Source organism: Pipistrellus kuhlii, unplaced genomic scaffold (genome assembly GCF_014108245.1).
Source record: "Pipistrellus kuhlii isolate mPipKuh1 unplaced genomic scaffold, mPipKuh1.p scaffold_m20_p_1, whole genome shotgun sequence".
Taxonomy (NCBI): Eukaryota; Metazoa; Chordata; class Mammalia; order Chiroptera; family Vespertilionidae; genus Pipistrellus; species Pipistrellus kuhlii.
Window position 1 is genome coordinate 46,184,797 of NW_023425404.1, and position 24,991 is coordinate 46,209,787.

Here is a 24,991-nt window from a genome sequence, read left to right on the forward strand (position 1 = left end):
AAGTAATATGGATTCAGCCTTAGGAAGATTTATTTTGAAATTTTACCATTAGGACTTGATTCAAATCTAGGAAAAACACTGCAGTTCATATAGGTACTTACTCTAGTAATGTCACTCAGGACAGCCCTGAAGATAAAGAAATGAGTACAGTGTGATCAGAACACATGGGAAAGTCCCCTTGGCCTTTCTTATACCAGATAAATAAGATCAAAATTAGCATCTAGGAAGACCTTAAAATTGAGCATAAATGTTTTAAATGAGCAAATTGCATTCAGAGAAAATTCAAAGTATTATTGCAGTGTGCTTAGGGATGAGGAGTAGGGAGTGAGGACAGTGTTGTCCCGTGTCTTGGAAACTGCAGAGAGTTAAGAACTCTTCATTATTGATGAGCCTAAGGTCACCACACAGGTGAGGGCTGCCTCGTTGAGTCATTTTCCAATTGCTTCTTCAAAGGGAAGTGTGCCAGACACAGACCTGGGTTCACAAGAGGCTAAGGGACACAGCCATAGGCTGTACCAGAAACAGACGGGACAGAAGCCCCAGCCTCACTAACAACACACTTACACCACCTGCTTACCATCTTTCTTTTTTTAAATCCTCACCCCAGGACATGCTTAGAGAGAGACAGAGAGAGAGAGCAAGAAATATCCATCGGTTACCTTCCGTGCATACCCCAACCAGGGATCAAACCTACCACTCAGTTACATGCGCTGACCAGGAATCTGACTGGCAACCTTTGGGTGAATGGGATGGTGCTCAACCAACTGAGCCACTGTGGCAGGGCTCTGATTAACATCTTTCTTCGTGCAGTTCGCCAAGCTCAGGCTAAGGGAGGCAGCTGACACACGCTACAGCCACTCCAGAGCTTCTCAGAGGTCGAGAGACTTTGAGGTTCTCGGTACACATAGAAATGAAGAGGTTTGACTTAGGGTAAACACACATGCAGTATATAGGTGATGTATCATAGGATTGTATGATTGAAACCCATATCATTGTACTAACCAATGTCATCCCAATAATTTAATTTTAAAATGAAATGAAAAAAATTGTATAAATAGGATTACAGAAATTTTGGTACACTTTTAATATTTACATTTAACAAATTGCTGCTTTTGATGCACACCAAAACAAAAACAAACAAACAAAAAATCCACCATTTAAAAAACTGTAATTCCAGGATTTATGTGACTGTTAAGTTCTAGCATACTGTGGTTGGTGTGGTCCAGATAACAGGATACAAGTTTGAAGTGGTCAGTGGGTCTTGTCTTTTTTCAGTCCTCTCAGTATCACTCCAGACCCAGCATTCAATTACACTTGAGACCCCTCATGCCGGAAGCAAGGCCAGATCCCTTTTTGTCCCCCCACTAAAGATACTGTTTATCTCTCCTGATGGTCCCAATTGGAAATCTTTCCTTAACCATGATCTTATCACACCTCCTGCTCCAACTTACCATGATATTATAAAGGAGGCAAACAGACAATTTGCAAAGAACCAAAAGGATTTTATAATGTAAGTTGATGCCATACTATTGCTAAATATAAAACTGACTCTTTTTAGAGCTGGAAGAGATCTTAGAAACCATCTCCACTGAGCTCCTTCTGAGCATCTTATAACTCGGAGGTTCTTTCCAGGTAAGCGTTGAGGATGCGCTTTGAGCCCATGGAGCAGGATGGACACCGAGTGGGAGGGCCCTGTGGGAGCAGCAGATCCAGCACATACTCAGGTGTTGCGAGTGATGCCTTTGGCAGGTGTTTGTAAGGGGGGGTGCGCTGGGGATTTCTCACGCAGTGTCAGGGGTTGAAGAAGGAAGCTGGGCTGTGGTGTGACTGGGGGATGCACCCCGACAGGGAGAGGCCAGCAGAGAGCTCCGGCGACGAGGGAATTGGATCACTGTCCGTTTACAAAGACGCCCTGGGAGCAGAGCAGAAAAGTTGTCTTCACTAGAAGGAGGTCCCTGGAGCTGGGTGGCAGCGGGGGTGGTATTGAGGAAAGCAAGGCAGGGAGGTCTTTTCTGAAATGTGTGTGTGTGTGTTTTAACCACTTAATTACAGTGATTACTCATGGCCAGCCACAGTATTCTTATGTGCCAGGAAGCTAGAAACGGCTTAATGAGAGGATGTCCATCAATTTTTATAAGAACAAATTGGCAGGATTCAATTCTCCTGTGATGTCAAAGTCACTGCCTAGAGGTCTTACTGCCTTCACTGGGAGAAAGGACGGGTGCCTGGTGCTTTTCAGGAAACACATCAAAGCGAGGTCACTGGAGAGCAGCCAGCCAGGTCCTACCCAGCAGCAGACCCACAGCCTGAGCTGCTGTTCCAGCGGTGCCGTTCCCCTCCCACCCATATTCACAGAGAAGGAGCCTTCCGTTTCCTGTGCTCAGTGGGAGGAGCAGGATGGACTCTGAGTGGGAGGGCCCTATGGGTGTTGCGAGCGATGCCTTTGGCAGGTGTTTGCAAGGCTGGGGATTCCTCACACAGAGTCCTGCACTGGAAGGGGACGCTGAAGAATTGGTTTGTAAAGGACTTTTACTCACACGTGAAAGTCAGCTCATTGCTGATACATTCTTTTACAATTAGAAATGTTTGCTTTAGCCCTAGTTAGTTTGGCTTAGTAGATAGAGCCTCAGTCTGTGGACTGAAGGGTTTGGGGTTCAATTCTAGTCTAGGGCACATGCCCGGGTTGTGGGCTCCATCACCAGTGGAAGGCGTGCAGGAGACAGCCAATCAATGATTCTCTCTCATCATTGATGTTTCTCTCTCTCTCTTTCCCTCTCCCTTCCTCTCTGAAATCAATAAAAATATAATTTTTAAATAAATGTTTGTTTTATTTTAAAATTTAACTCTAATATGTGATTTTATAGGGAAAAGCACAGATGTAATGAAGAAATAAGAATCATAAGAGAGCGGCAGCAAAGAATTGACAAGGAGCTCAAGAGGTTTGTTTCTTATTCAGCATTGTAGTGTTTAAACATTTTAATTGAACAAATGTGTTACATTAAACCACAATGATTTTATTATGTAAAAATACACCAACTCAAATATCTGCAAAGAGATTTTCTATTCAACAGTTTATCTGGAGTAACACTTTAACTTCCTTTATCCACATAATTACCTACTCTGCTAAGTTAATTACTTGCTAACATTATCATCTTCTCCTTTTACTCCACCAGATACAGAGCTTAGGCTCAACAGTTTTTAAAAAGCAAACCCATAAACACCCCATGGTCTAGGGAAGGTGTAAATTCCATACCTACCTATTTAGCTTGTCTTCTCCCAGCTAGTTCTTTGTCCCCCTTCTGTCCCTGCTGCTTACCCTACACATACATTGTCCCCCACTAAAGCAAGAACATTGGGCTCATTGAATTTATCTTATAAGTTAGAGTATAAATAGGAAAGGTGTATTGAAACTAACCCACTTCTTCTAACACACCCGCATGCATGAAAGTGAGCATCAGATGAGCACAACCTCCCAGCAGTCCTCGGGTCCAGCCTGCGTCAGTCACGCGGCCATACTTCCCACTACATTCTGGAATTAGAAAGCCAGTCACCTAGTCACACAACCCTTTACTTTAGAACCTTATCTCACCTTTCCCCAAAACCTTATCAGACAGCTTTCCCCCTTTTGTAACACCGCAGTTGTAAGCTGATTTACAAGTTCCCAAGAAATAAATCTATGTGGCACAAGCTTTCTCCCCGCTAGGATATAAGGAAGAGCATAGAATGATTTTGAGAGCATCGTGCAGGAGGCTCTCAAATGCCCTTACACGTATGCAGTGACGCGTTGGATACCGTGAAGGGAAAATACTCATTTGGATATATACATTCCATGTGTCCGTTAAACCAACAGGCACACCACCAACTAGTAATCCTCGGCAATGAGGGATTCATGGAGAAGAAAGGCAGTTGGAGGAGGGGCCAGGCAGCAGTGATGGCTGCAGCAGTGAGCAGACTGTTGACCCTTGAACAATGCTGACAACCACGCAGCCAAAATTCCACATATAACTTATGACTCTCCAAAGCTTAAGTTGTCCCTGCGCATCCCCAGGGTATGAGTCCCAGGAGCCCTGCAAATATCAAAATCTGCAGAGGCTCACGTCCCTCATGCAAAATAGTGTAGATCGATGCCATTGGCCTCTGCCTCCATCACAAAATCAAAGCCATGGTTTTTAGGACAGTTGGCCCTTGAACAGCACTGGTGTGGACTGTGCTTTAACAGAAAATTATTGGTGTTTGAAATCATATTCATATTTTCCATTCAGACCTGCACAGTCCACACCAGTGCTGTTCAAGGGCCAACTGTCCTAAAAACCACTGAATTGTACAACTTCAAAGGGTAAATTTTATGGTATGTGACATATCTCAATAAAACTGTTTTGTTTTGTTTTTAATGGGGGGGGGGGGTGTATAAATCAAAGGAGAGACCTGGAAGATGGGTTGATGTCAACTGAGATGAACCACGGTCTCAGGATGACTTGCAAGTCACGAAGGTTCTAAGAGGGTGTGACTGGAAAAGGGCACAGGGATATTTTGGAGTAAATAAGACTCTGAGGAAGAGACCCGAACTGTAAGCACATACTTGAGAAACACAGAGAAGGGCAGACCCAAAGCGTAACAAGAAGTGAGGTTAAGGCGATAAAATTGGCAGAGGCAAAGTCAAAGATGAGCGAGGGGACATTTATCACTCACAGCACTAACGCAAGAGGCTTCCAAGAGGTGGCCCTACTGTGCCCTCGGGACGACCCGACACTAAACACTGAAGAAACCTAGAGCAGGCTTTGCAGGGGGTGGCCAATCCAAACTCCATGCTTGCACAAGTATATTTGGAATTCTTAGAAAAATGTTACTTCCTACAAATTACATGGAGGAAGAATCATTTGAAAATTTCCAGTGAAGTTAATAACTTTATACCCTTTTTCATTTTTCTTTCACTCATTCATGCTTCTCTTGCTACTAATGTTTCTCCCTTGTTGCAAGTTCCTACCCTTCCTTGCCTAGGCTACTTCTGCTTCTTGCCTCATTCAAAGATCTGTGGATTCAACTGCTCATCTCCTTCCTAAATAGTTCTTGAGGGAGTACTTGGGGACAGAAATTATGGGAGAGCCCTGAATTCCCACTCTGTGAGCTCAGGCTAGTGAGCACCCTCTCCCTTTTGCCTCTTCCGTGTCTCTCTCTTTGTCCCCCAGGTCTTTCTCTTGCCAGTCCCTCTTCCTCTTCTCTCCCCACCAACCCTTCCTCAAGTCTGTGCTGGGGCCTGTGAGTGGGGTCAGCTCAGGGAGTGCCATGTGCAGCATCTCTCCGAGGAGGACGCCTCATGCTGGGATGCAGTGTCGCACCGTGGTGGAACTGAGGGCTCTAGTCACCCTCTAGTCACCCTCTTGGGTTAATCCTCTGCTACTGGTGAGCTCTATGACCTCCCAGAGGCTGTTTCCTCATTGATAACACAGGATAAACAATAGTAGTACCTACTCCATAAGATTGTTGCAAGTGTAACTGAATTAACATTTGCAAAGTCCTGGCAAGTGCCTGGCACATTAAACTCTGTAAATGTTGGTCTTAGTTGGTGTCAGTATAAAGACTAGTTTGGTTAATGATTTTCTTTGTTCCATGATCAGACTCCAAGCAAAGGCTACCAAGAAGCCTTTAGAAATTGAAAAAGACTATAAGAAGTTCCTACGTAAACTGGTATGTTTTGTTTTTTAACTATTATAATTGAGAAGTCTCTCTCTAGCTTCTCTTACTAGTATGTATACCAGACAATATTTAGTAAACAATATGTGGTTTCATATGATATTAAATCATCCATGTACACATTTCACATGTCCATGACTATCTCATGTCCACCATCCCCATCCCTTGCTTCTGACCAAGGATAATTGAAAACCTCCAAATGCAGTCAGACTTTCAAATTAACAGAAACTTATTGGTGTTTGAAATCATATTCATATTTTCCATTCATAATTGAACAAAAATGTATTGGATCCCAACCACTTTGTTAAATGAATGGGCCGTACCCTCAATTAACAGAAACTTAAGACAGAAGGGAAAAAGGATCTTAACAGAGTGGAAAGAAAGAAGGCTTTCCATTTCCTCCCCTTCTGTTGATGGGCAGTCCTGTGCCTTCGGAAGGGCCTTCTTCCCTCCCAGCAAGGCAAGGACACAAGCTGAAGTCAGGCGTAGGAGAGAGCCTTTTCTTTTCAATATGCCAGGCTTCCTCTCAAAAATCTAGAGTAATCCTCATTGGCTGTGAGTGTAATGTCAAAACAAGTGTTAAACAATCTAATCTAATTCTTATAGGAGCCAGAAAGGTGGGACAGAAAGGAGTAAAATAACTGGGTGCTTAATATTGATATTAAACAAACAGGGCTACCCTTTACTTCCACAGACACAAAACATTTCTTTCTCCCATTTTTATTGGTATCTCCTAACTACTACTGCCAGAGATATGGGACTGGAGATATGTTTATTTAGTAGGAAAAAACACCTGTGCAGGTGTGCAAGGAAAGGGCACACTGACCTCAGCTAGTCAATGATAAACGGTTCAAGTATTTGGAAGTAGGAGGAGCTGTGAAAACTGTGGCACACGGAGAGTACTCTCCTTGTCTAAACCAGGCAACGACCTCCTCAGCTCCAGTTCATTGTTATCCTGTAGGAATGGAGGCCAAAGTATTATCGGATCTCCCACCATCAGCAATTCAGATCCACACTCAAATTCCATCTTCTGCATGAACCTTTTTTTCTCCATGGCCCTTTCCAGACAAGTTTATCTCTCAGAATTTCTAAAACACTTGGTGATTGTCTGATTGGAAAACAGATCTTTTTTTTTAAATATAATAGTGCCTTTAAAAAAAAACAAAAAACTCTAATGTAGGTATCTTTAAAGAATTATATACCAACCACAGATCTTTTGTGGAAAATAGAAAGGTATTAAAAAATTATAATTTAAAGTCGATTCAGAGTTTTCCTTGGGCAGTGTGGCTTGGTTAGAGTGTTGTCCCATACACTGAAAGGACACAGTTCAATTCCCAGTCAGGGCACATACCTAGGTTGCAGGCTTGGTTAGGGCAAATATGAGAAGCAACCAATCAATGTTTCTCTCTCTCTCTCTCTCTCTCTCTCTCTCTCTCTCTCTCTCTCAAAAAAAAGAAGAAGAAAAAGAAAAGAAAAATCAATAAACATATACTTAGGTGAGGATTTTAAAAATGGAATCGATTCAGATTTTGGATATTTGAATTTTAAAAACTCAAAATTCTTTCAATAAATTTGACTTAAGTTTTCTAAGTTTTTGCCTTTCTGCAAAGAAATTTATTTTAGAATAAAATGATGGATTTCCTAGTACTTTCTATATGACTATTATCCTTTGAGAATTATTACAACCAACTTGGCCTAAGCCTCCATGAAACTGAGATTCAAGATGATGATGTCCAACCTTTGAGTTGCACATTAACGAGCAAAAACAATCATAGAATAATAGAAAATTGTGATAATTTTCTGGATAACTCATGCCATAACACAACTCCTATCTCAATTATCAGGTTATATCACTAAATGCTTTCTGGTCCAAATCTTCACATAATTCCAAAAGGCCCTCTTGTCTTCTATCCGTGAGAGAAAGTCATTCATTTACCATTTCCACATGGCCAAACATTTCTGCCCACATTTGATAAACATATACAGGTACCCCCAAATTGGGTAGGGACCCAATCTCAGAACCAACTCTCTAAGCCTTTTATACACTTACTCACATACCTGCACACCAGCCCTACACTGACCCACATAAATGAATAAGACTTGCTAAACACACAATAAAGGGATGCAAAGTGGTGTTTCCCAGAACAGTGAGCAAGCTTCTTGGTTTAGATAGTCACCTGATAAAAAGGTGGGAAGAAAGTAAATTCCATGAACAAACTGGTTTCCATCATTCTCTATTTCAATGTGAATAGAAATAAAGATTTAAAGTGTCTTTTATCTAAGTTTCTCTGTTAAATGACAGAGCTCAGTGCCAAAAGAATTAAAAGTGATTGTTTATGTGATATCACATAGTTAAAAAAGTTAAATGATCAGGATTTTCTTCCTAAAGCCATTTATATATATAAAAGGCTAATATGTTAAGTGTCTGACCATCTGATCAGCTGCTATGATGCACACTAACCACCAGGTGGCAGGCACTCAATGCAGGAGCTGCTGTGACGCATGCAGAGAAATGGCACCACAGACCTGGCACCCACAAAGCAACACTTGGCTTCCCCAAAGTGGGACACAGGCTCCACTACCACCCTGGAGCGACAGCCTACCAAATCCCATTTTGTGGCCCACAGCCCAGCCCGGCCTGGAAACAGTCATGTAGCAATGCCCAGTTTCCTCTCCCTAGTGAAGACTAGTCTCCTTGCAGTTTCTTCAGCCCAGGCACACAACTTGCTTTATAGCCAGATGGAAATACTTCAAAGTTTAATCAAATGTCTGTGAAGCATTTTCCCATGCCTCATCTCATTTGATCCTCACAGAAGTCCTGGAGTAGGTAGATAGGAGACTTGGTGGAATCCTATTTTCTTTTCATTACCCAGAAAACGGAGATTTAGAAAGCTTAGAAACTTGACCTGACTGAAAAGAAATGGTAGACCTTGAAAATGACCTCAGATTTTCTCATTGCACAGAATATAGTAATTCAAACACTGCTGCAGTTAAATATTTCACCCTTTTTTTCTCCCTGCATGATCTATAATAATAATCTGCTTAATGTTGATATTTACTGCTGTGTTGCTGACAATTACCTGAAAGAGAAGTTGGGGTGGGAAAAAAAAGTTTAGCTACATCAGAAAGCAGGTCTAATTAAACAAGTTTATTCTATACACTAGTGGCCCAGTGTACGAATCCATGCACTGGGCCTCTAGTATGCATATAAGATTTTTGGTTAATCTCTTCCCGACCTCCTCCTCCTCCCACTCTCTCTGAGATTTATCCTTCTGTTCCATGTTTCCATGCCTGTGCATTGAGCATCTACCCCCTGATGGTCAGTGCATGTCATAGTTATCAGTTGAACAGTTAAATGGGCAGATGGTCGCTTAGGCTTTCATATAGAGAGATATAAAAGGCTAAGTTGCATCATCCATGCATGATACATATAAAGCTCTCACTGGCACCAATCATACATTGTGTTTCTATCTGTCATCATCAATCGTGAATTTGGTTGACATTACTATTATAGAGAAAGGGTGAACAGCGATATTAAAATATTTCTTCTAATTAATTTCCTCTCAAGATGCACCAATTCCTGCTCTGGACCTCTAGTCTTTTAATAATGCTCATCTTGGTAACTGGGGGAATCTCACACTCAGGAATATGCAGTCCAGGAAAATCTGTGCTTCCCTAATAATGTATTCTTTTCATAGCGGAATGAAGCTAAGTTTGGGAGAGAACTTCTAACATCGGTGTCATCATCATCATCAACAGAAGACAATACCGGGGACGAAGAAGAGCACTGAGAAACCAGAAGTAAACCGTGTTTAAGATACTGTACACAAGTCAATTATTTCAGTTTAACTGTAGCAGTATGTTTAATTCTAGTCCAATCCATGAGGTTGGGATTATTTTTTACAATTCATCTTTAAAAATCTTACAGTCAATAAATCCTAGTAAATCATTCTTAAGGGATCTGTCCAACCATAATTTTGACTCCTACTGATAAAAAACATATTTTAAGATGGAAAAATAATCATTATGAAGCTTAGAGAGCTTGCAACCATTTCTTGGGAAACACATCTTGATAATAGCAACCGTTCATCATAATACAAAACAGAAAGGATTAATTTACTGTGGCATAAGAAGTCCTGCCAGTTCCTAAATGCCCTAAATAGTTTCTCCGAGATTTTTTACATTGTTTAGGCCTCAAGGAAAACCAAGGCCCCGCCTCCGGGTTTGGTAGCAAACAAACTCTGCTTCTCGGGTGCCAGGCGCCGGTCGCCACTCTGGTAATAGGCTTCCTGCACATTTGCTAGGAAGCTGGGCAGCTTGTCAGCAGGTACCAGTGAGACTGTGCAGCCTCCCCATCCTGCTCCCGTGAGTCGTGACCCTTGAGCTCCAAACGTCCTGAAACAATGAGAAAAGAAAAATCAGACCCTGTAAAGGAACATGAGAGTGATTTGGCTGCTGCGTACTATAGGACACACAACCTACCCAAGTGCTAATGAGAGAACGTGTGTGTGTGTGTGTGTGTGTGTGTGTGTGTGTACTGTTTTGTAGGGTTTTCTCCACTGAACTTTTTAGTAAATTAGAAAATGTATGTTGTTGCAGAGGTAATTTCAAATTTAATTGCATCTAAAACTGGCCCTTGGTTTTGGCTCTGAGTAGTAGGTGGCTGCTCTATAGCTTTTCGAGTAGTGATTTCATGGAATCTTCCTGCATCTTCAGGAGCTGGTCTGACAACTGGACTCAGAATTTACCATCTGGCAGAAACCGGTTTGGCTCAGTGGTAGAGTGTCGGTCTGCGGACTGAAAGGTCCCAGGTTCGATTTCGGTCAAGGGCATGTACATTGGTTGCGGGCACAACCCCAGTGGGAAAATATCAGTAGAATATTACCCCTACTCTAGAACATCAGAATTAATGCACACCAGTGACACCAGTGATTCATTTCCCCTCAATAATTTTGTCAATCGATTTCTTGTCATCATCTGTCTTATTCATTAAAATAGGCTTTTCAAATAAAAATAGATGTTGAAGGAAAAAAGCAAAAAACAAAAATGCTTGCAAATAAATAAAAATCACTCCTGTCCTCCTGTCCCTCGCACATTGATTTAGCTGATGGCCTAATAGCTGGAGCCCGGGATCCTAGAATGACTCTGAGTCCATAGGCTGGCAAAGGCCAATTTGCAATTTGGTGATTAGGAAAAAAAAATATTGTTGTTAGTCACATCAAACTCTCTTCCCTGGGGAATATGCTAGAATAATAGAGGTGTCAGCAAAGCACCTCCTCATCTAGAGCACACTGTGCCTCCTCCATTCTAAGGCCCAAAGTATGCCACTTGGCTAGACACAGGCCAGCCAGGTCTCATGTCTTCAATGAATTTGTAGGCATGTTTTCTTACAGTTTTTCATTTGAACAGTTTCTGAAAACTGTGGTTTCAAAGCTGAACCTAAAGCAAACTGAGTATTGTTTCCAACTCACTGCAAACCCCATAGGAATTGTGCCAAAAGGCCATTGTGGTGAGTATCCCGCCAGTTTCCAGAGAGCAGAAGCTCAAGTCTTCCTAGGTGAATGCATTCGCTTCTGAGTCCCCAGAGCGGCTCTGTCAGCACCCGGCCGGCTGTAGATGAAATGGACTCAACTGCATCAGCCACATGGTCTAAAATCATCAAAGCTCAACTTTCCCAAATAGGGAACGATAAGTGCTATTATAAATAGCCTGTGCCCTGAGCCAGAGGCACTTGTGATCACAAATCAGGGTCTGCCCAGCAGCTGGTCAGCAGCCCGCCCAGCTACACACTCACAGGCTGAAAGGGCCTGTCTGCAGTGTCCCCACTGGTATTTAATATGCCCTTCTGGCATATGCCATCAAAATTCTCAGAAACCCAAAAGTTAGGAGACCAATAAAAACTTTTTTAAAAAATATATTTTATTGATTTTTTACAGAAAGGAAGGGAGAGGGATAGAAAGTCAGAAACATTGATCAGCTACCTCTTGACCAGGGATGTGCCCGCAACCAAAGTACATGCCCTTGAGCAGAATCGAACCCGGGACCCTTGAGTCCGCAGGCCAATGCTCTATTCACTGAGCCAAACCGGTTTTGGCAATAAAAACTTTAAGAAGCAGGTGAACCAACGGCATTTAGTGAGCTTTTCATGTTTGCTTTTTTTTTTTTTTTTTTCCCCTCTGGAAGAACAGTAAAACTTTAAGAATATAGGTCCTGAGAGGCAACCATCAGAGAGGCAATACAAGAGTTATAAAAAACCAAACCCTAAATTCCTCCAACTACCACTTTGATGACTGTGGCAAATAGACTAAGAAGAGTGTAGAAAGATTGATCAAAACAACAAAAGAAGTCTCTGCCTTAAAAAGCATGATATACCAAACAAAGTCGAGGGCAGATATGAGATGGAGATTATAGACTATTGCTTTTGATCTTTTCATCACTGAAAAGTATATTCTTATAACTTTCCAGATACCCAATAAAGCCTGACTAAAATTTCCTACTTTTAAAGGATCTGATTTGACCATACAGCACTTACTAAGGTGCTATGTACAGGACAATGGAGGTTGGGGGGAATCCAATAAGACCCAACTTTGATACAAACTACAAAGAGAAAGAGAAAGAGAAAGGAATTTTGCCTTGTATGTATTTCAATTCAATTTTATTTTGAAATAAGTATTTTTATATTATACAAATGTGTATTATTTTATAAAATCTTAAATTCAGGGACAGCTTATATCTATCTCTCTAGTCTCAGCCCAGCATAATTCCAGATATTTGTTAGGTCCTAAAAACTAGCTATTGGGTTTTATATTTGTTTTAAAATATCAAAATATAGGAACTGCCTTATGACCCAGAAATTCTACTTCTTGAAATTTATCCGAAGAAAACAAAACACTAATTTGAAAGAGTATATGCACCCTTATGTTCATTTAAAATAGCCGGAAAGCAGCCCAAGAGTCCATCAGTAGATGAGTAGATAAAACAGCTATTTTATATGTACACAATGGAATACTACTTGGCTGTAAAAAGAAAGAAAGTTTTACTCTTTGCAACAGCATGGATGGACCTGGAGAACATTATGCTGAGTGATATATTATAATGCAGTCAGAGAAAGACAAGTATCTGATTTCACCCATATGTGGAATCTAATGAACAAACTGAACTAACAACCAAAACAGTCAGATTCATAAATAGGTCTTTGGGGGGTGGGGGGAGGAGTTGGGGTGTGTGTGCAGAGATTGAGGAAAAATGAATAAAAGAGAAAGATCACATGGTTAACAGTAATTTGGGGGGAAATGATGGAAGATGTGGAAAATGGTATAGAGGGAATTAAAAGTGATAAAAAATTAAAATAAAGAAACAAATACCAAAATATTTAGGGGTAATCAGGAAAGTAGGCAGGTGAACAGTTGGGAGGCTTTTACTCAGGCTTTTAAAATTCATGTTAGAAAAACCTCAATTATGTGAAATAAAGTATAATAAAGGAAAAAGATACTTGCTCAATTAAAAATATATTTTAAGTTAACAAAATGTAAATTTTAAAGTAGAATTTACTGAAGAACATAAAATAATTTTGAAACCAAGTCAATTATATATGAAATGGCATAATACACTGAGTGGCCGGATTATTATGATCTATGAACACATAATAATATATTATGAATTCATGCATGACTGGACTCCGGCCAGCCTGGCCAAGGGGAGGGGACATGAGCAGTTGGCCAACCTGCCTGCTAGTTGACCTAGTCAAGGGGACAATTTGCATATTAGCCTTTTATTATATAGGATATATACTGAGTGGCCAGATTATTATGTGTTCAAAGATCATAATAATCTAGACACTCAGTGTATATTAGTATAATATATGTAATACCAGAGGCCTGGTGCACAAAATTTGTGCATGAGGGAAGGGGGTGTCCCTCAGCCCAGCCTGCACCCTCTCCAATCTGAAACCTCACAAGGGGTTGGGCCTGAACAGGCAGTCAGACATCCCTCTCACAATTCAGAACTGTTGACTCCCAACTGTTCACCTGCCTACTTTCCTGATTACCCCTAACTGCTTCTGCCTGCCAGCCTCATTACCCGCTAACCACTCCCATGCCAGCCTGATTGATGTCTAACTGCTCCCCTGCCAGCCTGTTTGCCCCCAACTTCCCTCCTTTGCCGGCTTGGTCACCCCCAACTGCCCTTCCTTAAAGGATTGATTGCCCCCAATTACCCTCCCTTGCAGGCCTGGTCCCTCCCAACTGCCCTTCCTTGCAGGCCTGGTCCCTCCCAACTGCCCTCTCCTGCTGGCCTTTTTGTGGTGGCCATCTTGTGTCCACATAGGGGCAGGATCTTTGACCCATGGGGGCAGCCATATTTGTGTGTTGGAGTGATGGTCAATCTGCATCTCACTCTTTTATTAGATAGGATAGAGGCCTGGTCCATGGGTGGTGGCCACTGGTTTGCCCTGAAGGGTGTCCCGGATCAGGGTGGGGGTTCCCTTGAGGTGTGGGAAGGCCTGGGCAAGGGGCCTGTGGTGGTTTGCAGGCCAGCCATGCCCCCTAGCGACCCAAGCAGAGGTCCTGGTATCTGGGATTTATGTATCTTCTACAATTGAAACTTTGTAGCCTGGAACGGAGCCAAGCATCCTGCTTGCTCTGTAGCCAGCAGCCATTTCTACTGGGACTTATGTACCTTCTATACTGTAATTGAAACTTTGTAGCCTTAAGCAGAGGCCTGGGCTGGCCAGAGTGTGCAGAAAGCTTTGCTTCCTCCATTGCCAGGAGCAACCATAGCCTGCTCTCTCCAGCTCCGTGGCTGCCGCCATTACTGTTTGGATCTGTTTACCTTCTATAACTGAAACTTTGTAGCCTTGAGTGGAGGCTTAGGCCAGCAAGAACAGGCAGAAAGCTTGGCTGCTTCTGTTGCCTGGGAAATCCAAGCCTCCCTCCTGCTCTCAGTGGCTATAGCCATCTTGGTTGGGTTTATTTGCATACTCACTCTGATTGGCTGGTGGGTGTGGCTGGTGGGCACGGCTTGTGGGTATAGTGGAGTGGTGGTTAATTTGCATATTACTATTTTATTAGGTAGGATAATATAATATATAATAATAAAAGCATAATATGCTAATTAGACCAAACATCATTCTGGACATCCTTCCAGATGAAGTTGGGGCCAGAGGGAAGTCTGAGTCCTGGGAAGCCAGTGCAGCCAGGGAAAGGAAGGCCTACTTTTACACAAATTCCGTGCATCAGGCCTCTAGTATAATCCTATATAATAATCCTATATAATAAAGAGGCGATATGCAAATTTCCCATCATGCCTTCACACAAGATGGCCACCCCCATGTGGTCACAAGATGGTCACTACAAGATGGCTGGCAGGGGAGGGCAGTTGTGGGTGACTGGGTTGGCAAGGGAGGGCAGTTGGGGGCAACCAGGCCTGCAGAGGAGGGCAATTAGAGGCAACCAGGCTAGCAGGGGAGGGCAGTTAGGGGTGACCGGGCTGGCAGGGGAACAGTTAGGTATTAATCAGGCTGGCAGGGGAGTGGTTAGGGGGTGATCAAGCTGGCAGGCAGAAGCGGTTGGGGGCAATCAGGCAGTTAGGCAGGCGAGCAATTGGGAGCCAGTAGTCCTGAATTATGAGAGAGATGTCCTAGATTGGAGAGGTTGCAGGCTGGGCTGAGGGACAGCCCCCCCCCCCCCAAGTGCACAAATTTCATGCACTGGGCCTCTAGCATAATCATAAGCAGTCAGTAATATATCCTTTACCTGGAAATACTTTGATAATGCTCTGAAGCCTAAAATTTTCTGACTAGAATCTCAGAAAAACAGACCTTCCAGGACAACATATTATTTTTACAGCCAGGTTAGAACCACTTTCAGATCACTTTAGATACAAGAAATCACAGACTTCAAATACTGGTTAGATGAAAAAGTATAAGAAAATATGACTACAAATCTATCTTAGATATTAAGCTGCTAAAGGCCATTGGAAAGCAGTTGGTTTGATTCTAGCTTATGGTATTTCTCCATCTATGTATCTACCTATCTACCTATCTATCGATATCGATAGATAGATAGGTAGATAGATAGATAGATCTGGGTGGATGAAAATACGTGGAAGACAGTGGCCCAAAGAGAAGTGAGCCTGAGGACAGTGGGAAGGGCTCCCTGCCTTTCCTGGGCAGAGCTGCAGGCTAGCACCTGAGCTGGTGGGGAAAGGGCCCAGGACTGTGGTGTGCACCCCGCTCCTCCCCACTGGGGCCTGCTCGGAAGAACAGGCGCTGGAGGCTGAGCAGCTCCGGGGCAATGACACTGTGGACAGCCTTCTGAGGAAGACAGCACTTCTACTTCTGTAACCTTTGTTGGTCTATTAAAATGTGTCATTAACAGCTTGGGCAATAAGGCATCACTGAGTCCTCCTTATTTTAACAAGTGTCAACGAGGAAATAACGGCCTTAACTGTTTTTTCTTAAGGGCAACCAGGGAAACCAATAATGAGCGGTTTCTCATGTAATTGACTTGGTTTCAAAACTCTTTTGTGTCCCTCAGTAAATTCTACTTCAAAATTCAGCAGTTTCTTAAAATTTACATTTTCCTTAAAAAGAGTTATTTTATCATTGGGCAAGCTTCATCTTTATCCTTCATCATTATACTTTGTTTCACATAATTGAGGTCTTCTAACGTTAATTTAATAAAAATAAGTAAACAGCCTCCCTGCAGGAGTGGAGTTTCCTTCTCCCTGCCTGGCCCTTTTCTTTGGATCCTCAGCAGATTTTCTCCTGAGGAACAGGAAAAGGCTCCACTGAGAAAACAGCAAGCACCGGTGACCGCCACCTTCTCCCCTTCTCTCCACCTGAGTCAGAAAGCAGCTTCCTCTATGTTGTCCGACAGGCTGGCTATGTAGAGGCACCTTTCCATTAGTGTGGCTCAGAGCACATGAAGATTCTAGCTTGTGGTTGTGCCCTGAGTATTCCAGGCATAGGAATCCTTCATTCACTTAATTAGCTGTCTTTTGCAAATACTTTACAAACAGGCCTTCAGGAAAACTAAAGGAACGTTAAAGTGCCACAAGGGGACCAGGAGGGAAAGCTGACGATTATCGTTGGCGATTCTCCCGACCTCTTTCCAGCCTTCCTCCTGTCCGGGGCCTCGCTATGCTGACTGTTCAAAGCACTTGAGCACTTAGCACCTCTACCTCTCCTCTTCCTGCTCTCATATCTGACGGTATCATAAGATAATTCGGACCCAGAAAGTCTGACTTCCAAAAATGTGGCTTTTATAGAAACAAGGACATTTCCTCAGGACAAAAATCCAGGAGTCATCTTGTGTCCTGCCTTTCACCCACAGCGATCGTCTTGAGTCTTCCTTCGAGGCATCTGCACAGGACCTTAGCCCTGCCACGCGCCTTTCTCCCCTCAAGCCAGAGTCCTTCCACGGCCCCCAAGGCCCACGTGGTGTGGCCCCTCCCACCCTTCTTCCTTCATCACCCACTGCTCTGTCCTTCCTCGACTGTCCTCCAACCACACCGGTCTTCTTGCTGTGCCTCACATGTGGCAGCCGCATGCCCACTCAGGACCTAGCCGCTTGCTATTGCTTCACTTCCTTCAGGTCTCTGTTCAAATACTGTCTCTTCAGAGAGGACTCCTTCAGCCACTCCATATAAAGATTTCCCCCTCAACCCTGGTACTCTCTATCCCTTCTTATTCTTTCTCATAACACTTGTCACTACCACCCGATTTCTTTTTTATTGTAATTTCTCTCTTTCCCCAAAGAATGTGAGCTCCACACGCGCCGTAGCTTGTGGACCAACCCAGGAAGAAAAAGCTCATTAGCGAGTTGCAGGCGGCTAGCAAATGCCCTTCCACGGCTTTTCAGGTGGGATTCAAACCACCCCACTACCTTACAGGCAGCAACGTGTCCTGATATTGCACAACCCATCCCTCTTCCTCTTATGTCCAAAATGGAACAATATTTGTCCCCTTCAATTTAATGGGCCCTTGATATTTTCTGAAAAGAGCACTTACAATGAAACAAACTCAGGAAGGCTTTTTGGCAATTAGTTGAGCAAACACTGACGGCAGCAGAATCACTGTCATCAATGCTCTGTTCAAATTTCTCAGCAAGCCGGGTTACGCATGCCATGTGCAATCACTGGGGCTGCTTGGTTTAAACTCTTCAGGCTGCGAGTGTGACAATGAGTGAGGCAAGCCATAGGCGCCAAGTGGCAAATTATATTTTCATTACTAATTGCAGACAGCTCTCATATTCTCTTCATGTACTATCTTCTCACAGTGAAAATAGCATGTGGCCATTTGAGTGTTTGCCCAGTTTCCCTTTCAGTTCTCCCAAGGTCACTGGTCCCTCTGGGCAAAGGGACCACTCTCCTCTGTTCCCCCCATGCACTAGCAGTTACAAATGAGCTGGTCTCAGGCCTCCTGAAAGTTTCCCTCTTTACATTTCTGTCTCACCAACCATTCATAAACTGGCTTTCTCATCTTTTTCCCCAAAATTGCCTAACAAAGAGAGAAGGCAGGAAACGCTGGCTCTCTGAGTTAATCCCTTCAGCAACCTCCCTCCAGCCCAGCACTCTATCAGGCTTGAGGCTCCCTTTCCATTTTCTGTTCTTTTGAATAAAACTGAATTTAGGACACCAAACAGGAGATGTCGGCAGAGCCGCAGTGCAGTGGGCAGCACCGGGTAAAATATCAGGATAAAGTGACAGGGGCCGCGTCTGAGAAAAGCTCCCTGAAATGTCTTTCCCGGGAGGTTCTGAATAACTGACTCCAGACCCGGAGCCTCATGAAGCCGTGGAGGAGGCCTCCAGTCTCTCATCACACTGACATTCGGGAAGCAGCAAGGTTGGCCCCATATCACACTCAACTCTTCATACAGGAAGTGCGCAAGGATCATCTTTCACTCAGAAGGCCATGAAAATGTTGTTTTGGTTTGGTTTGGTTTTCATTAATTCAAACAATTGCTTTGGCAGCATCCCCCAACCCCTGCCACTCCGCTATCTCAGCCTCACCGACAGATGTCCACCAGCTGGTCCAGCTCAGGGCAGCTACACTCATACATGTCCCGGCAGCTCTCGTGGCTCTGGTTCATCAGCTCCCCCAGCAGCTGGACCATGTTGTCAGGTGCTTCCTCGCAGATCTTCTTAAACTGGAGCACTCGCGCAGCCTCACTGTACACGTGCTTAGCCCGCTGGTACAGTTTGAAGATGAGCACTTAGGAAGAAAGGGAATGAACACAGGAAGGAGTTACTGGACAACCCAGTGCAAAGAAAAGTACAGTTACTGAGGACTTGCATTTCCATCTTCATTTTCCTCTTCTCTTTTTTTTTTTTTTTTTTTAATATATTTTATTGATTTTGTACAGAGAGGAAGGGAGAGAGATAGAGAGTTAGAAACACGATGAGAGAGAGTCATCGATCAGTTGCCTCTTGCACACCCCCTACTGGGGATATGCCCGCAACCAAGGTACATGCCCTTGACCGGAATCGAACCCGGGTCCCGTCAGTCCCCAAGCCGACGCTCTATCCATTGAGCTAAACCGGTCTCGGCTCCTCTTCTCTTTCAAAGAGGACCTGAATGCAGTCATCAGATCTAATTGGTTCTTTTTATTTATTTATATTTTTTTTTTACAAAGGTCTCTCCTTCACTGAAAGAATTCTTTATAGTCTAAATATGCCTCTTATTAGAATCTGAGTGATGAAAGAGCCAGTGGGCAAAGTTGTACGTTGCCCAAACGTTGTGATGCCGAATTTAAAGATGAAAAGCCTAAGAGACCTGAAGATGAGAGTGGCAGAGACTATCGGGAGAGGGAACGGGATTATGAACGCGATCAAGAGCGCATCCTTCGGGAAAGAGAGAGGCTAAAGCGTCAAGAAGAAGAGCGCCAGAAGCAGAGGGAGTGCTATGAGAAAGAGAAGGCTTTTAAAAGAAAGGAAGAAGAAATTAAAAAAGAGAAAGAAGCACTTCGGGATAAAGGAAAGAAGACTGAAAGTACAGAATCACTAGCCAGCTTAGAAAAAACAGAAAAGAAAGAGGAAGTGGTTAAGAGATCACATTAGAAACAAGGATCGTCCAGCAATGCAGCTTTACCAACCATGTGCTCGAAGCCGAAAACGACTCTGTCCCTCTGATGACAGCATCAAGTCTGGAGATTCAGCAATAGAAAAAAGCAGGAAAGTGGTATTAGCCATAGAAAAGGAGGAGAGGAGTGATAAGTCCAATGGCCATACATGTCCTCCTGACTGTGTAGGCAGCCAGAGAGCATGTATTAAGCAATTCAGAAGTGCCTCCGGGCAAAGGAATAGAGAGAGAAAGGGGGTTGCTGTGCTGGTGGGATACACTGCAGAGAAGAGTATTTTGCGTCAAAGCAGGAACCTGATTGTGGGTACAGACTGGAAGTACGATTCCATTTTTTTTTTTTTTTTCAATTCCTACAAATTAAAGTGTCAGACAAAGATCAGAGAGAGGACATGCATTGCAATTTGCAGGTGGGAAATGTCAAGTAAGGTCTTAATTAGGTATGACATGAGAAGAAGAGAGCCAGCTTTAAAATCAAAAGATTTTGTTAATCCTGAGTTGAATTTTCTTAATTTAATGGAGCAGAGTCTTGTGCAGATCTAGTTACATTCATTGTTGGTGATAAGTGTTGACTTTGTGCATCATAGAAGCAACAAGTATGTAATTGTACTACAAGTACAGTGACGTTTATAACAAGTGTTTGCTTATGCAAAATTTAGATAGTCATGTCATGTCTATATCCTGTGTCCTAAAATTTAAGATTAGTTTTAGATTTTTGTTTGCTTATGTGATATTAATGGAAAGAATATTTTTAGACATATCCTTTGGCCTCTAGCAATTTTTATATTAATAAGTAAAATTTAACCCTTGTTTGGTTCTTGACAATCCAGTCTTTGTTTTATCTTAGGTCTCATGATCTGAGTGCATGACCTGTCCAGGAAGGAAACTGCACCAATATTTGTTCCTGTTTAAATAACAACATTCAGTCTTAGCTTGTTTTGCATTGGTGTCAATAAATATCAACATCACTCAAAAATAAATAAATAAATAAATAAATAAATAAATAAATATGCCTCTATTAAGCGTAGCTCTAACGTTTTATGATTCTATGAAGAACTTCCTCCAGGCCTTTCCCCCCATGTTGTTGTGCTTTCTGAAGAGGATGTGACTGTTGCCTTCTGTTTCCACCCAGTTCTACTCTCTGCCCTTCCCCATCCCAACATCTGCCCCAGGAGGATGGCCTGTGTGGAGCACAACAACATGCTCCCTGGCCTTCTCGATGGGAGAGAGGAAGGAAGGTTGGCAAGAGGCGGAAGGGGAGAGTAAGGTCAGAGTGCTGACTTTTAGCTCTCCCCGGGAGAGCCCTCTGGAGCCAGGTCCATCCTCCACTGAAGGACATCCTTTCAAGGCAGCTTTTTACGTGACTCTCCTCCAGGCTCTGCCTCCAGGTGTCTCTCCCCTAGATCAGTTGTCAGCAAACTCATTAGTCAACAGAGCCAAATATCAACAATACAATTGAAATTTCTTTTGAGGGCCAAATTTTTTAAACTTAAACTTCTTCTAATGCCACTTCTTCAAAATAGACTCGCCCAGGTGGTGGTATTTTGTGGAAGAGCCACACTCAAGGGGCCAAAGAGTCACATGTGGCTCTCGAGCCGCAGCTTGCTGACCACGGCCCTAGATTATCTCTACTGTTTTGGAAGTACTGTGACAGCCCACTTATGAACCAATAGATTCTGCTAAAGTCTCAGGTCACATGTTTCCCCTCCACACCAGCATCTTCTTGGCTCTTAGAGATGGATAAAAAGGCAGCAAAGGCTACAGGAAGTAAGTGTTCATTATTAGAATTTGTGTAACAGTTTACTAATTATAAGTGTGGGGCTAGCTTTCCTATAAATTAATAAAGAATTAAAAGTTTTCTTTCAAAGTTTCTCAATTGAGTCATATTAGACATGTTAAACTCACAGTTGACTGCTTGCATCAATGAAATGATACAGATTCATGTGAATTTTCCTATTCTCTTTCAAAGAGGACCTAAATGCAGTCATCAGATCTAATTGGTTCTTTTTTTTACAGTGTGTTTTGTAATCATCCCTTCCTTCTATTCCCACTGTCATTACCCAAATTTATACTTGTATTCCCTTCCCCACTTAAAACTATTCTTCAGTGATTTCCCAATTGATCTTCCTGTCTTAATCTCAACTTCCCTTGAGGTCAACACTGTCAGATTGAGCTCCTGACACATAGCCTTACTCATGTTCCCAAACCTTTACTGCTTCCCCAGTTTTTACCATAATCCAAATTCTTAGACGCAACATGCTTGTCCCAATAGGAAATCTTCCCTCCAGCCAAACTTGCCAATTCATAGTTATCCAAACACTCCTTGCTTCGGGGTATACTCATTGGTCCACACAAAAAGAGTTTCTTGTTTTCTCTCTCCCTGTCAAAATTTTACCTCCTTTATATGCTCCATGATGTTATAATGGCCCCAGATGGGAACAATCTCTTGACTCTGAATTTGTAACACACTGGCTGTCCATGATCACCCACATGAATGCCATGGACTGCCAGTGTGGTACAAATTCAGTGGTTGAGCATTAACCTATGAACCAAGAGGTCAGGATTCAATCCCAATCAGGGCACACACCCAGGTTGTGGGCTCGATCCCCAGTGGGGAGCATTCAGGAGGCAGCTGATCAATGGTTCTCTTTCATCATTGATGTTTCTATCTCTCTTTCTCCCTCTCCCTTCCTCCTCCTCTCTCTCTCCCTTCATCTCTGATATACATATGAAATATATATATTAAAGAGCTAATACTAGCTTTTGTATTCCACATGTTTCAGTTTTACTTTTTAACTATTTCACCTCCCATAATCATGGGCCAAGTTATAAAATCAGAGCATAGGGTTGGGGCCATAACGGAGATTATTGGTTCATTTTTATTGTAATGTTCCATTTTATGAAGAAATCATCTAGTTTCCAGGTCTACTGCTATTTACTATCGCAGCACAAAAGGCACAATAAAGCAACATCCACTACGACCATAAAGCAGGGCTATTTAGCTGACAAATCACTATACTATACTACAACTGTCAAAAATTTTGTTCAAAATGTTGAATTATTAAAGTTTTCAAATGTACAGAGCAGTAGAGAAAATATTATAGTAAACTCAAAGAGACCATAAATTAAACAATTATTAACATTTTGCCTTATTTTCTTCAATTGATATTTTGTTGAAGTCTTTTAAAATAAATTATAGATGTGACATTTCCTCCCTAATTTGCATGTGCATGTCCACAATATAAGTATATTTCCTTTCATAACTCCATATCATTATCACATCTAACAAAATTACAAATGATTCCTTAATATTGTCACATACTCGGTGCATATTTAAATGTCCCAGTTGTCATTTAAATGTCAATTGATTTACACCATGTTCCAAGCAGAATCTACACATTATATCCCATTATCTATACTAATAATAGCCCAAGTGATCATCACACCGTCACAAGATGCCTGCACATGCAGTGCAGGCAGGGTCCAGCGCCACCATGCGGCGGGCCTGGGGGTCCCATGGCACCAGGTGGTGTGGAGGAGGCCTGTCCCAGCATCTCCGCTGCCTCCAAAGGAGGCGGGTCCCCAAGGCTGCTCCTTGCAGCTTCTGTTGGGGTTCTGGGGCCCTGAATCCACTGCAGAGACAGGACCCCTGCTCCAGCCTACCTCTTTGGGGCAATCCGGATGGGTGGGTGGGACCTACCTCTTTGAGACAATTGATCAGAAGGATCCTGCACTGTGAGAAGGCACAGGCTAGGCTACAGGACCCCTTCCCCCTGAGTTTTTGTGCAGTGGGCCACTAGTGTCTAATAAGTCTCTTTTTTTAAATATATATTTTTATGGATTTCAGAGAGAAAGGGTGAGGGAGAGAGAGAATCATCAATGATGCGAGAGAATCATTAATCAGCTGCTTCCTGCCCACTCCCTATTGAGCCTGCAACCCGGGCATGTGCCCTCAACCAGAATTGAACCTGTGACCCTTCAGTCCACAGACCGACGCTCTATCCACTGAGCAAACCCGCTAGGGCTAAGACATGTCTTTTAATCAAGAATTTAAAGTAATTTTTTTTGATACTCTGGGTTTTGAGTGTCATATACACATAATATAAAGATGTTTCAGGGCCATTTCCTGTAATAAAACTCAATATAGTCCATTAGGGAGAGTACGCTTTGGTTTCCCTTAGGATTACATAGTCCTTTAGGATTAAATGTTTTCCGTTAGGATTAAATATTCTAAAGTAGAAACTGTCCAGAGAGAAGTTTTTATATTAGACCTTAGTAATGGTATTTTGATTTATAACAAGAAGCATTCAGAACGCACCAAGCAGATTGCCAGAGCCTCACAAATCTGGCAACATCTGTGTCTGTTGTCTATTGCAGGATTTTTCACAGCAAGACTCCTGAAGCAGAATGTCAAAGGAGGACTCTGGCTAGGCATTCAAAGGTGTGCCCCCCTGAATGGTATACTCAGTGAGGGAGAGGGCAGAAAAGGCATCTGTTTTCAATTGTGATGTAAAGTCTTGCTAAGGGCTACAACAGATCTGGAGACCACCCTGTGGGAAGGAAAGCAGTTCTGTGTTGGCTGGATATCACTAAAGCTCTCTGGATCCAGGGTTCTGGCTTGTTATTTGCTGGCAACTCATCAGGTCTCTGTTGTACAGTAACCAAAATATGCAAGAAAATCTAAAACTGTAACAGCTTTCTTCCCTGCCACATCTGCATATAAACTCTTATAATCCTTCAGGACAATTATTTTTACTAAAGGATGAAGGAAGTTGTCAGTATCTTTATTCATACAGGCTTTCTATCAGAGCAAATTCAATTTTAAAATATAATACCAGATGCCATTTTCCTAAAATACTACTAGCGTCCTATCCTGGGGACGGGACATCTGAGGACTTGAAGCAGGACATATTGCATAGACTTTAGAACATGAGTTTTCTTCAGTGTGACTCTTAGATAATGACTGATTCTGATCCTGGAATCATGAGACAGATTTTGAGATCTAGGTGAGCATGGCCATATACATTTAAGTCGTAAAAGTTGTTAAATAAATCCACTTGTGTGGATTTATTCAACATGCTGCTCTTCCCCCTGATCTTGACGTGGCTGGCCCAGCATGTTATTCAAATCTCAGACATCACAGCTTTAAGGAGACCTTTCCTCAACTTCAATCTAGAGTAACTCCCCCACCTATACATTCCCTCCATCCTATTTTATTCTCTC

General features: G+C 42.7%; 2 protein-coding genes across 4 annotated transcripts in view; one reads left to right on the forward strand and one right to left on the reverse strand.

The window, feature by feature from the left end:
• The first annotated feature begins 1,169 nt into the window (after nt 1–1,169).
• Nucleotides 1,170–9,641, forward strand: LOC118721606 (protein FAM227B). Its single transcript, XM_045582731.1, has 4 exons — nt 1,170–1,510; nt 2,865–2,939; nt 5,616–5,685; nt 9,390–9,641. Coding segments are annotated over exons 1-4 (240 nt in total). The 5' UTR covers nt 1,170–1,508; the 3' UTR covers nt 9,483–9,641.
• GALK2 (galactokinase 2) overlaps nt 9,530–24,991 on the reverse strand; it is a 142,429-nt gene continuing 126,967 nt past the window's right edge. For all 3 annotated transcript variants that reach the window (XM_036442674.2, XM_045582699.1, XM_036442666.2), the window contains exons 9-10: nt 18,703–18,904; nt 9,530–10,086 (exon numbers count right to left, since the gene is read on the reverse strand). In XM_036442674.2, the coding sequence (XP_036298567.1) occupies nt 9,879–10,086; nt 18,703–18,904 (410 nt within the window). In that variant the 3' untranslated portion in view covers nt 9,530–9,878. The remainder of the gene's footprint in view (nt 10,087–18,702; nt 18,905–24,991) is intronic.

What these genes read in the sequence shown, in the direction of transcription:
- LOC118721606 (XM_045582731.1), top strand. An exon ending in ATTGACAAGGAGCTCAAGAG is followed by an intron (nt 2,940 to 5,615) that starts GTTTGTTTCTTA and finishes TTCCATGATCAG; the next exon opens with ACTCCAAGCAAAGGCTACCA. An exon ending in AGAAGTTCCTACGTAAACTG is followed by an intron (nt 5,686 to 9,389) that starts GTATGTTTTGTT and finishes TTCTTTTCATAG; the next exon opens with CGGAATGAAGCTAAGTTTGG.